The sequence below is a fragment of the Mauremys reevesii genome, linkage group 2, assembly GCF_016161935.1.
Source record: "Mauremys reevesii isolate NIE-2019 linkage group 2, ASM1616193v1, whole genome shotgun sequence".
Classification (NCBI taxonomy): Eukaryota; Metazoa; Chordata; order Testudines; family Geoemydidae; genus Mauremys; species Mauremys reevesii.
In genome coordinates, this window is record NC_052624.1 from 81,473,426 (window position 1) to 81,487,154 (window position 13,729).

General features: G+C 37.0%; 1 protein-coding gene across 2 annotated transcripts in view; it reads right to left on the reverse strand.

The window, feature by feature from the left end:
- KIF15 (kinesin family member 15) overlaps positions 1 to 13,729 on the reverse strand; it is a 53,832-nt gene that overhangs the window by 38,834 nt on the left and 1,269 nt on the right. For both annotated transcript variants that reach the window (XM_039523686.1, XM_039523687.1), the window contains exons 2-13: positions 13,155 to 13,197; positions 11,498 to 11,681; positions 10,733 to 10,809; positions 10,116 to 10,153; positions 8,969 to 9,066; positions 8,410 to 8,589; positions 7,325 to 7,534; positions 7,081 to 7,206; positions 5,275 to 5,397; positions 3,600 to 3,723; positions 1,337 to 1,428; positions 657 to 866 (exon numbers count right to left, since the gene is read on the reverse strand). In XM_039523686.1, coding sequence (XP_039379620.1) covers positions 657 to 866; positions 1,337 to 1,428; positions 3,600 to 3,723; positions 5,275 to 5,397; positions 7,081 to 7,206; positions 7,325 to 7,534; positions 8,410 to 8,589; positions 8,969 to 9,066; positions 10,116 to 10,153; positions 10,733 to 10,809; positions 11,498 to 11,681; positions 13,155 to 13,197 — 1,505 coding nt within the window. The remainder of the gene's footprint in view (positions 1 to 656; positions 867 to 1,336; positions 1,429 to 3,599; positions 3,724 to 5,274; positions 5,398 to 7,080; positions 7,207 to 7,324; positions 7,535 to 8,409; positions 8,590 to 8,968; positions 9,067 to 10,115; positions 10,154 to 10,732; positions 10,810 to 11,497; positions 11,682 to 13,154; positions 13,198 to 13,729) is intronic.

A 13,729-nucleotide genomic window follows, 5' to 3' on the forward strand; every position in this document is an offset into this window, starting at 1 on the left:
ACAGCGAACCGCAGCCACAGGGAGCTGAGGGGCTCTATGCCTACAGATGCTCCAGTTAAACAAAATGACAATGTATTAGATATTCAATTCAATGATTCCACAGAGTTTAAAATCATTCAATTTTGGTGTAGACCCGTTTATAAGCCGACTCCCGCTCTTTGATGCGTCACTTTTTTTACCCAAAATATTCGGCTTATTAACAAGTATATATGGTAATCAGTAAATTCCATTTTTAAACATTCTGTAGTATTGCAGGAGGGACATAATTTTAATCCTGATCATTACATATGAGCTTCTTCCTCTAGAAACATTAGGATCACAATTTAGCCTAGAATATGTAGGCTCAACTACAGAATTAGTAAAGTAGTCTGTCTTTCTGTTCTATCTTTAACACAGGACTGAGTTTCCTAACTGTAGCGGTAAGCGCTTTCCTTAACATCAGGAATTCTATCAGTGATTTAAACCAGATAGCATTAAGTATAGTAATTTCATAGTTTAGAGAACTGGGTAGATTTTGCTTATGATACCTTTGAACCAACAGTGATCAAGGTCAGTTGTTTTGTTATCTTTAAACAGTAAAAAAGCTCTTTCTTTTTCTGTTGTTCATTAGCTTCATCAGATTGTTTTGGAATGGAACAATAAGTAAAAATATTTACCTGTTCTCTCAGTGTCCGCAATTCCTCCCTCAGTTCATCGATGAGATCATCCTGCTCTTTGGGCACTAAACTGCCATGAGCCTCTTTGTGTAATCTCTCCAAGCGAACTATATGGTCCTCCCGGAATTTAACTATCATTTTATTGGACTGAATGAATTTCTCCTTTTTGCCACAAAGATCTTCTAGTTGAGCAACTTTTTCTAACAAAGTCTTAAAACAATAAATACTGATTTAGTAGTTGGGGGTAAAAAGGACAATGGCAATCTCCAAATAGATGTATTTATCACAAACTTGAACAAGTTCTACCATACTACCTATGACAATATTTTATGTACAAAATTAAAATATTTTATTATCCCATTCATATTTTTGTAAGTGAAATTGAACTTGTGACTTTTTTTTTTTAAATCAACTCATTATGGGGCACAATCTGATTATTAATCAAAAGTTTCCTATGTTTTTTCTTTATTAAACTTGGACATTACCTTAAAAATTCAAAATTTGACTAGTTTATAATCTCTCCTCCCTGTAACTACACTTTGCTGTCTTTGTAAACAGAATTTTTAATTTAACAAAGCGGGACAATCTCAACTGTAGTGGAACTTCAGTAGGTTTACTCATCCTTAGCTTTAAGCAAAAAATAAGCAGGATATGCTAGAGAAAAGGCAGTGAATTCTTACCTTCTTTTCACTTTCAGATTTCTCCAAGAACAGCATTGCCTCAAGAAAGTAGTTAATGTAATTTGTATTTTCCTGACCTTGTCCAAGAGCAGCTAAATAGAAAGTTAAAGAATTAATAAATACGGTGTTTCAGATTCAAATTATTTAAGTTTTCCTTCATGTTTAACAACTATATTTATAGCATTTCCAACACTTCATTTTTCCCAAAATAACGTATTGAACATATGTATGGGCATATATACATTACAGTTATAGAACGCCCTCTAATGATACTATTAGGGTCTGTCAATTTATGAGATACAAAACTTTACTCACGCAAAACTGACATGCAAAGTTGTACCTAATGAGTAAAGGGGTTTTGAATTTAGCTTTTTACAAAAAAAAAATATTCATGTGTTCAACTAAGGAAGTTGCAAAATATGGAATTAGCTTCAGATGCTTTTTTAGCATTTTATAACATGAATTTGGCATTAATATTACATTCTGTGCATAATAAAGTGGACTATCATAGATATTTATGGGACACTAATCACCATAATATCTAAAGGGCAAAATAATTATCCCATTATGATTAGAGCTGAGTGAATAACTGATTTTTCAGGTTGGGGGCACAACCAAATAAGGTGAAAATATTCCGGTTTGACTCAAACAATTTTTTAAACAATCTTTTCTTCAAATAAAAAAAAAAAACTCAAAAAGATTTTGTTTCAAATCAACCAGAATGTTTCAAGTTAATTCAAAAAAAATTTTTTTTTCAGTTTTTCAATTAGTTTCAAGTTAAGGCAAAACATTTTGATCCATTTGAAACAATCTTTTTTGCATTTTTCATTTCATTTTGGACATTTCAGGTGTTTTCATCCTTGTGTGTGTTGTTTTTTTAAATTGGACAAATTTAAAATCAAAATGAGATTTCAAACTAAAAAAACATTTCAACATGAAAAACTTGAAACGAATGGCTTTTTTCAACTGAAGCTATTTGTCAAATTTGACGAACAGTTTCAGACCCTCCCGCCCCCCAAAATCAAGTCATCAAAAAATTTTCTAGTTAATATATATATTTTCAAATGCCATTGCATTTTACAATCAACTGATAATGATACGCCATATCTTTATTTCTACAGCTCAAAATGCGTGCCAAGATTCTTAATTGCTCAGACTATGTCTATTGTGTCAGTTTTCAGACAAGATTTTTCTTTTCTTAAAATGTATACGATAATTTGTAACAGATTTAAAACATCATCCTTTAGTTTTTCCAGCTTCCAAGCTATTGCAACAGATGTGATATGAAACTATTGAGATTTCTGCCTATATCTAGACATGATAGCGTGAGTGACTGATTTAATATCACACGTTAACCATTATCACATATTTTTATGATTTAGACTCTAATCCTGTACGTAACAGCGGATGTGTGATTTTTTTTTCCCTTGCAAAAAAATGAGCAAGGATATTTTATATTAGTCAAGTCTTTTAAATGCAGTAACTCCTGGAGCTGGATTGAAATCCCTTGTGTCTTTAGAAGATCAGGCCACAATTGGTACAGGAACACAATAAGAGAATTACAAGGCCAAGATTGCTACCATAGTAATAAAATACTTTGGGGTAGCATATTTCAGTGAGGGAACTATGCTCAGTGGGAAGCTGTATCAGGCTCTGTGCAGCAGATACAACAGTTCAGTGAAAAGCTACAAGTAAAGTTTGAAGAGTAATAAAAATCCCATTAACTTTATTCTCTATAGAATTGTATATAAGACTAGCTTTTTATTTTCATTCCCACAAAATATTGTTTCCTAGAATTACATTCAGAAATGAACAAAAATGGAGTAAAAGGAAGCCAGAATGAACAGGCTTGTGCAACAACTTGTCTAATGAGAAAAAACAGAACCCCTCCACATTACCATCATAAACAAACATTTTGGTTTATCTCAAGGGCTTAATTTCCAGCACTTTTATGAACTAAATGCCTAGAATTTTCTTCCAGCTTCAACAGCAAAAGTCAAACTATATTAGAAGTTTTGTCTAATGCACACAATATGGTAAGAGTAAAACGAAAACAAAATGATTAGATTAACACAGGTTCCTTCAAAATTAGACATTTGCTATTGTAGTTGTGTAAAATAGTATGTTGCGCCTAAGCAAAATGCAGTCCTTAAGGCATACAAACTACGTGATGCTATTTGTTCAGCAAGTCAATAACAGAACAATTTAAAATCTCCTTTTTGCTCTAGAATGCAGGAGCTTTCTATTCTTTTGTTTCTCCTACCTCTTGACATAGAAATATCCTGAGCAGACTGCCCTAAAGTAAGTTGAGCAAGCTGCTCTTTCAATTTCTTCACTTCAGCTTGGAGCTGGCTCACATTCCCTTGGGTGTCTTCGTTTATCACAGCCTTTTTAGGAATTTTGAAAGAAAATATTAAAAGCAATGAATAAAATATTTAAGATTACATTTTTTATATGAAGTAACATCAGAAACAATCTATTCTCAAGGTAATTAGAATCAAATATTGGAAAGCAGTAGATAACTGCCTGTACAGCTAACCATTTTAAAGGAGAAGAATCTTTGGGAACAGGACAGAGCTCAATTTCTTTTTCAAATATCTTGAACTTCAATAGTTTCTTAATATCTGAAAATCATTGGCACTTGAAAATTTAGTCTATAGTTTGCTGAACTAGAATTTAATCCTGAAAATTTTAGGCTGCACAAAGGCAAACAGCACATAACAGACTACATAGCTGCAAAATCAGAAGCCAATATACCTTCAAGCTCACTCAAGATGCAGGAAGAACTTAAAAGTTACCACACATTTAAACAGGTAATAGCATGTTGTTTAGATCCAAAATTTCGACAGGAAAAACAGAGTATTACAAAGCTTTAAAATAATCTTGAAAGCATTTAATTAAAGCTTTATTTGAATTTACACATTTCCATGGAATGCTGCAGATTCAAAGAACAAATAGCCAATGAAAAACAAATAAATGCAAATAGCATGTTTCCATTGTCCATGCTGAATAAAGTATAAAGGATAAACTGCAGAAATAGTGAAAAGTACATTCGATTTTTTAAAAATAAATAGTTTTAGTTATTCTAAACCAGGGGCGAGCAAACTTTTTGGACTGAGGACCACATCTGGGTGGGGAAATTGTATGCAGGGCCAGGGCAGGCGGTTGGGGTACGGGAGGGAGTTCGGGGTGTGGGAGGGAGTGCGGTGTGCAGGTAGGGGCTCAGGGCAAGGGCCTGGGGCAGAGGAGGAGTGCGGGGTGTATGAGGGGGCTCAGGGAAGGGGGTTGAGGTGCACAGGAGTGCAGCATGGGGCTCAGGGAAGAGGGTTGGGTGCAGGATGCAGCAAGGAGCTCAGGGCAGGGAGTTAGGGAGCAGGAGGGGTGCGAGGTGCAGGCAGGGGGCTTAGAGCAGGGGGGCAGGGTGTAGGAGGGGTTTGAGCTCCGGCCCGGCACCGCTTACCTAAAGCGGCTCCAGGGTGACAGCGCGTGCACTGGGGCCAGGGCAGGATCCCTGCCTGCCTGCCCTGTCCCCGCGCCGCTCCAGAAAGCGCTGCAGCCCCTGGGGGAGAGGGGACAGAGGGCTCTGCAAGTGCTGTCCTTGCCACGCCTCTCCCGAAGCTCCCATTGGCCGCGGCTCCCCATTCCGGGCCAATGGGAGCTGCAGGGAGGCGGTGCCTGGAGGGACATGCAACATGCAGCGCCACAGGGGGCAATCCCGCAGGCCGGATTCAAATCCTTGAGGGGCCAGATCCAGCCCGTAATTTGCCCACCCCTGTTCTAAACCCAAGCAAGCAAGTTTGTTTTTTTCCAATATGATTTTCATTTGAGTTAACCATAGTAAAACGTTTCTTAAAATGAATTGGTTCACATATAATATAAATGACAAAATATTGTATTTGTTTAAGTCGTGATAGTAAAGATATTAAATAATTTTTTACCTTGTTTTTAATCAACTTTGCTCGTTGAGCAAAATTAAGAGTGGACAGAGTTTCACCAAAACATCTAGATCCAGGATGAACATTTGCAATTATGCATGTTTTTGCATTACCTCCAAGAGAATCCTGTTTGAAAAATATGAAAATAGGCTTAAATTGAAGGTTTTTGGTTAGAGCTAGAAATTAATACTTCTTTCACAAGTTGTCTGGTATGTAATTTTAGACTAGAATGGGTTTACTTGAAAAATCTCTACATTTGTTTGTGAAGCTTTATTTCAAAGATGGCTATGAAAGGAGGACACAACCTTAAATATAAATAAGAGTTTAGTTTCAAGAACCTTAATCTTGTTATATTGTGAAGGGATTTGTAATTAAACGAGGATCATTTCAGAAATTTAGAACTGGGCAGTGTGCTATCATTGGCAAAAGGAGACTCAGGAAATCTGTAATGAGATATCAAATATTTCACTTTAGAATTCTGGTCAATAGCAATTGAAAGTTATTACCACCTTGAAGGCCAGCCATTTGACTACCTATGTGAAATATGTTGATTACCTGGCTGTATTTTCTACTGGATAAGCATCATCATCACAAAAAAAAAATATATCACTCACAGACAGTCTTAGCAGACAGGCTGGAAACTGACTGATTGATCAAAGAGACAACTAACTTCTCACTGTTAGATATAGATCTTTAGATATGGTAGTATTATTTGTTAAGTGCCGGCAGTGCACTTATATCCGTACAGAATAGAATAGCTAAGGTATCACCTAAGGCACTTGCAATCTAAGACCCCAGTCCTGCAAGAAGACTCTCAAACTTGAGTGGTGTTCTGTTTGGGGGTAAGGATCTGTTGTTGTGGATCTCTTTATAAAAGAGTGGGGCACCAGAAAACAATGGACACAGACAGAATTTCAACTTTTTATACTTATATGAATGAGAGAGATAGAAATTCTTAAAACAGAGGATTAAGACCAACAGATTGCATGGAAAAAGTGTTTGGAGAAGGAATGGGTAGAATGCTGTCATAGTGGAATAGGGAACAAATGTCTGTGACATCACTAATACTACCATGGATTGCAATCAGACTTGGTATTTGATGTCACAGAATGAATTCTGGTTAGTGATGGTATTCAACAGAGAACACTGGAATTCACTCAATCCTCATAATTGCTTTGCAGTTTCGCTTTAAAAGAGCCCTTCATACAATGAGAATACTTGTCTTCTAATCTTCAGGAAGTTTATCTGTCACTAATACCAGCTACATCCTGCTAACATTTGGTGTGGCTAGTTTGAGGATAAAACCTTTAAGGTTAGAAGCATTTCATGTCAGTGACTATTACACTTCTGTGATATATAGGCTTTTCCATACTGCAGGGGAATAGAGCTTATCCTCCACTCTCATTAAAATAGATTAGCATACACACACAATATAAAATAAAAGCACAGGTAACTGAAGACATTCATTGCAACAGCAACAGAACATATCTCTCTGTTGTCTGGATATTATCAATATCTTTTTCAAAATTTCTCTTTTTCCTTCTTCAAAAAAAACCTTTGAGAAGAGGAAGAAACTGAGAAGTCTGTGTTTTTCAGATGCTTACAATTCATCCTAAGACCTTACTACAGGCAAAATGATCATTCAAAATCCTATGGCATGTAGAAATTGATTTTCCAGGAAGTATTAGCAACAGTGAAAGCAAGCAGCCCAATTTTACAGAACTGAGCTCAGTTTCTCTCTTCTCAGTATAAAAAACAATGTATTTTTCTTTTAAAACTATTAAATGAAAACTGAATATTATATGTTACCCGTAGCAGAAAAGTGAGCTTTGAGTCCCTGTAGCAAATGTGCCTTTGTTTTCCATTACCCACATCAACAAGCGCTGTGATCACTTGGCCCAGGCAGCTTAATGACCGGTTTATGTTACCTGCCTCCTAAAACATACGAGAGTGAAAGTGAGAAGACAACTGTCCTGATTAAAAAAAGGTGGTTTTTTAAAAAAATCTTTAACTGAAGAGAAAAAGAAAGTAACCACAGATATGTAGCACCAACCTTTAACCTGACTCCTTCAGTATGGGTATCCTTTTGTCTCTCAGACCCTGCCAAATCCACCAAGTTCAGCTGGGAGGATCGGATGTTAACAACCTCACCGTTCTTCTCCATTGAATCCACAGTAATAGTGAAGACCGCATGCGATCTTGAGGATTCTCTATTCATTGAGGTAGATGCTACACGGCGATTTCTCCAGCCCATAGTTAACACCTAAGCAGCAAGAAGAGACACCAAATAGCACCATCTAGTGTATTTCAGAGTGATCCCAACACTCAGATACAATGGGTGAGACAGAGAGTAAATATATTCCAGTATGAGGCCTTTCAATAAACCATTTCAACCACTGACTTTTAGCACCAGAATATCTTCATATAAAAATTTAATACAGTTGGAAATCCTAATGAGTATCACAGTGTTTATGATTTGAACATTAGCTTATAGGTTTAGAAATAATTATTCACTTTCCTTCACTCTTGTCAACCCAATTCCATGTTTAGACTAAAGTGTAAAAAATTGCTATGCTACATTTTGACTGCCATCTCACTGATATGACTTTCCAAGTCTTTGCTATATAAAATGTCCTTCTGTTTTCCAAAGTTCTATTTCCCCTTTTTATGTTTTTATAGAAATATGTTAACATTGTACAAATAAAACCTTCTAAAACCATAGACAAGCCATGTGCTCTGATCATTAGAAGAGTAAGACTTATTCAACACCTGGAAGTACAGTGTGAAGGATATCTGGAACAACAGTGTAGTGGGACAAAGAAACCTGCTACTATACCACTGAGGTCCACTGCAAACATCAGCAGATGATTAACATCAATGCATTTTTATACTCCCCAAATCCTACAACTTTCATAATCTCTAACATTCACCTAGGACTGATGTGGAACATGCATGCTTTGGAGAAAAGTTAGAACAAACAAAATATTTCTCTGTTTATAGATGTTCTATTTCTACAAAATATTTTTCAAAAGATACCAGCATTTTATTTTTAGGCACTTTAATTTTTGCTAGAGCTAATACTGTACAATGTTGCTGATTGATATCTGGACATTGCCCTAACAGCATGAAACAGACTACCTGATATGCTTCAGCAGCGGAGGTTAACACCTGCTCCACAGCACCGACGACAAAGACTCCCTTCTTGATATGTTCCCTGAGAAAGAGTCCAGCTGAAGCAGAATCCAGCAAGTCAAATATCTGTTCATTGTAGATTTCAATAAACGAGCACTTACAGAGAAAACTCTTACCAGTACCAGCCTGTAAAACATGAAAACTTCTACTATAGACGTATAGCTTTTATGAGACCTGGTCTCTAACACAGTATGGCAGTGGTTTGTTTCATTTCCTTCATAAAGGTATAAAGTTATTATTGATGTATATTGTATCTTAACACCATTTATGGTGCCCAAAGGACAATTTTTTTTACCTAGAAGATAAAATCTTCAGTATAGAAATTTAAATCTTTCTATTGGCACTTGAAGCTATCAATATACAAAGGATACTATAATAAATGTAAACTGGTAAAGTAGATGCAAGACAGCTATAACAAGAAACTTGAGCCCTAATCAAAATTTAATTTATTCAGCTACTTCATAAGTAAGACATTCCTGTGACCTCTGTAATATAAAAGTTTTACCTTTTCTTTTTCACGTTCGATTAGAAAAAAGAGATATTCAAAGCTCCGAGGAATAACTCCTCTCAGGTTATGTGTGAAATTATCAGAATCAGATGGCCCTAAAGAGATTTAATTAAAACAACATTTAGTAGGTTTAATTAAGAAATGCTATTCAACAACAGCAGTTGGTTGGCACTCTCATATACCATTATACAAAACTGCAACTACCAGTCTTTTAACCAATCATTCACTGCAAAACAAAGAAAGAAGAAATCAAGCTATTTCTCAATAATCAGTTGATTTTGCTTTGTCAACTGACATTTAAAAAGATCTAAATTAAATTAGTGCCTTTGAAAGGCTGAGAGATTTACAGCTCTGGATACTAAAGTCTATTTATTCACAGAATAGGTGCACACACAGACCAAGAAGTAGCAGTGCAAACTTCCCACCAATGTGCCTGCCTCAACCGTGGTCTGCAGGGACCATTTCAAGTATTGAGAGTAATTAAATTGCCTTGTTCATCCAATTCTTAGCAAGTCTCTGAGCCATGCACTCCCTTCAGTTTAGAGTTTTGGCAACTGTCCCTCTTTAAAAGTAAAAAGGGAGACTGACTAACTATTGTATTTAAAATTACCAGTGCTATGAACAGCACAAGAATAATGTAAACTCCTTTTATATACAGATGGACCTTTAATTCCAGACTGGGAAGGCGGCCTTTTTGAAAATGTCCATATATTTCTATCTATATTTAACATAGAAAAGAGGTACTTACCACAGTATTTTTCCAGAAACTGAGGGGTTGGGAACCAAAAAGGGGAAACTAAAAAGATGTTTTTAAAATTTTCTAAAAACTACTTGACTACAAACATTTGATTTCATTGGGCTATTTACTTCAGCTGGAAAATAGGGAATGGACTTTTTTACCTCAAAGAAAAGAGGGCAAGATGGTACCCATCCCCATTCTCTGGGAATGTTGTGAGAAAAACAGAAACTGCACTAGGAGTGCTATGCAATCCCAAAAGCAGTAAGATTAAAAAATTATCTGCAGACGAAGGTAAAACCAAATCACATAATTTACAGAGCATAAAAAAAGTTTTAAAACTAAACCATATCTCAAAACTAGTATTGAGAAAAAATCTTTATATAAATGAGTCTTTTATACACTTACCCATCATAGTAAAAGTCTTCCCTGACCCAGTTTGGCCACTAAAGAAGGAGAACAAAAAAAAAATCCCAAATAAGCAAAATTTATTCTAGCAGTGACATCCCTCATTGAGCTGCATCTTTCATGCAAATTGGCAGTTTGACATGGACAAATCATTTCTCATAAGCTGAAGATGTAAAAACACACTGTAAACTTGAAGTCTACCACTGTTGTAAGTTGTGTTGTTGTAGCCATGTTGGTCCCAGGGTATTAGAGAAGAAGCTTTGTGTAAGCTTGAAAGCTTCTCTCTGTCACCAACAGAAGTTGGTCCAATAAAAGATATTACCTTAATGGCCCTAATACCCTGAGACCAACACAACTACAACCACACTGCATCAGATAGATAGCCTCAGAAATACTGATTAAGAAATTAAGTACTCTTCTACAAGTAAATTGCAAAAAGTTTTACCATGTCACACTTTGGGATGCTGTATCAAGTGAGAAGGCAGCTTTTTTTTTTTTTTTTTAAAACAAATACACCAGCGTATGAAGTTATACCCCGATACTTAAGTTGGTATTCATTCATGCAAGTAATTTTTTACAACTCATGTTTAATATGAAATAAATGTAAAATGTCTTACTATGCAAAGATGGTTCCATTGTAACCATTCATACAAGATTCAACAATGTTTTTGGCTACACTTGAAAACACTGCCTCCTGATGAGAAAAAAGACAAGGAAGGTTTCATAAACATGAAAGACTTTCTACAAGACTTTCTTCCCCACTATTTTCCACACTATAAGAAATTTATCATAAAACAATGTTACATACAGAACTTTGTGTGTTTATATATTAAATGATGCATAGCCAGGCTAGATGCATCAAATGACTACCCCTTCCCCCCCCCGCCCCCGCCCCAAGCAAATGCACCAACAATATGCCACACAACCCTTTACTAATGCTGACTGCAAAACAGGTAAGTGAACTTTGTTATGGTACTAAATCAATTGCTCAGTGTTATGGAATTTAATAAATTGCCTAACTACTACTCCCATCTATTGTCATGTATTATTCTGTTAGGCCTACAGCAGCGGGCTTCAGTGGTAATTTGCTTATACAGAATGTTTCTCTAGCAGCATCATATATTATAGGACCATAATATCCCATCTATCATTAAGCACAATTTCCCACCAATTTCATTGTACAAATGCAAAGAGCAATTCTTAAGAAAACTTTAAAAAGAGAAATTCTTAAAGCAGTGGAGAGGAAAATGAATTTGCTGTGATAGCGTAACTATAACTGAGCATTGCCAGCCTGGTTACTGTAAAAAACAGGGAGAGATATTGATAAAGATATTGTATAGTTTTTTCGTATTTTAGTGAGCTTGTCATTTTAAAACCATTACCTGGGTTGTGTCCATATTTGCAACATGATCAAAGGTGAAGATCTTGGGCTCAGGCTTTGAATGTAGACGAAGAGTGTTTGATGAAAGAACTGATAAGCACAAGCCTTGATCCCCATCAGCTAATGCAGCTCCCTCTGAAGGGGGACGTACTCTCACATAGACCTTGATGGCATCACCTTCCGTACTAATGAAGGAATATTTATATATAAGGTTGTCTGAAAACATGTCTGTCAGCTACTTGAGAAAAATATATGAAATTAGAGAAGTCAGACTGAGTGGGGAAACTCATGCAGAGGTTTACCCTGAAGTTGTACTAAACTAGATAATGTCTGTAAGAGATTAGGAACAGACCTACTGCAGGGGGCTTATTAACCCATATCTGTTTAATGCAAAGTTTCCTGCACCTTCCTCTGAAGCATTTGGTGGTGGTCACTGTAGGAAACAGGATACTTGGTTAAATGGATCCATCTGATCCAGTAAGCCAATTCCTATGTTTCTAATCACTATTATACATTTAACTGGTATGTCCTTCAAAAAATTAGTCCAAATACAGTTTTGCATATGATCATTTCATATTATTAAAAGGGATCCCCTGAAAGCTTAACATACTGCAATACAAAATACACATTAGGGTAGAAGACTCCTGTTCTTGGGTCAGCAGAGATGACAGCCTCAAACTTGGGTATGTTAACTGCATCACTCCTGAATGCTTTTCTAGGGCTTGGCTACACTTGCAGATGTTGAGCGCTGGGAGTTAAACCAGCCTTCAGAGACCACAGCAGGGAAAACACTGCTGTGTGTTTACTGTCAGCTGCAAGCACACTGGCGTGGCCACATTAGCAGCTCATGCAATGCCACAAAGAGCAGTGCATTGTGGTAGCTATCCCAGTGTGCAAGTGGCTGCAGCGTGCTTTTCAAATACGGGGGTGTGGAGTATGGCAGGGAGTGTGTTGTGTGTTTTAGGGGGCAAAGAGTATGTCAGCATGCTGTCTTGTAAATTCAGAGAGCAACAGATTCTCCTCCCCTGCCCCTCTGTCTTTCACACACACACTCACAATAGCAGCATTCCACAGTAATGGTTTGCTTTGTCCTCAAGCAGATAAGCATGCCAGCCATCAGAAACGGAGCTTTGAAAGGGGATATCCACATGCCTGCAGCCAAGTTCAAAACAATGGCCGCTTGACTTCAGGGGATTATGGGACTTTCTGGAGGCTAATCACAGCACAGTAATGCAACATGTTGTCCACACTGACAGCTGGGCATTTCAGCCAGGGCGCAGCAAGCTTTATACTTCTTGTGGAGGTAGATTACGAGGAGCGCTCCAGCTGCAGAGTCCAGGCGCTCTAAGTGCCTTGCCAGTGTGGATACCTCGGGAATTAGGGCGCCCGGGGCTAATTTAATGTGCTCTAACTTGCAAGTGTAGTCAAGCCCCTAGAAACTGATTATAGACTAGCATTGCAGTGTTAGAACTGAACTTGCTTAAAGGAAAAAATGTGGTTGGAATAACTAAATATGAAAGTGGGAGGGATAATTGCAGTATCAAATGATGGGATGAATGGAAACAATACATGTCATATACATATCAGACTTTCCCCAAACAGCCTTTTAATGTTAGTATATGAGAAATTAATACAAAAATGAGCAAATAGTCTTTTACCTTGGTGTATTTGACAGAGACAGTGTGGCATCACGTGAATCTCCTGTTTTGTTTTTTAAAGAAAAAAACATATATCAAACTGTCAAGGAAAACAATTTATAACTATCATTAAAAAAGTATTGCAAGTGATATCAAGGGAGTTAAAATTGGAAAAATTGTCTACTTGAGAGCACTGTACAATCAGTATGACCTCAACTCTACAACTGTTTGCACAAGGCCAGACCACTGCAACGGTGTGGAACACCACAGAAGCAAAGATGCAGCCAGTGCAATCAGCTGCAGGATTACAGTCCTTATCTACTTGGGTGACATTTCTTAGATGCATAGACTACAATGGACCATTGTGATCAGCTAGTGTGACCTCTTGAATAGCACAGGCCATAGCACAGAACTTCCCCCAACTAATTTCAAGAACATAGTTTTTAGGAAAACATTCAGACTGGACTGTACTGTTTACGCTGACCATTGCCCTTCCACCTAGTTGCAACAAATTAAAAAGTCTCTCTCCTGTAAGTGGCTACAGTTTGCCCCCTCCATGCTCAGAATAGTGTCTGTCTCCTTGTCCTTTGCCCCAC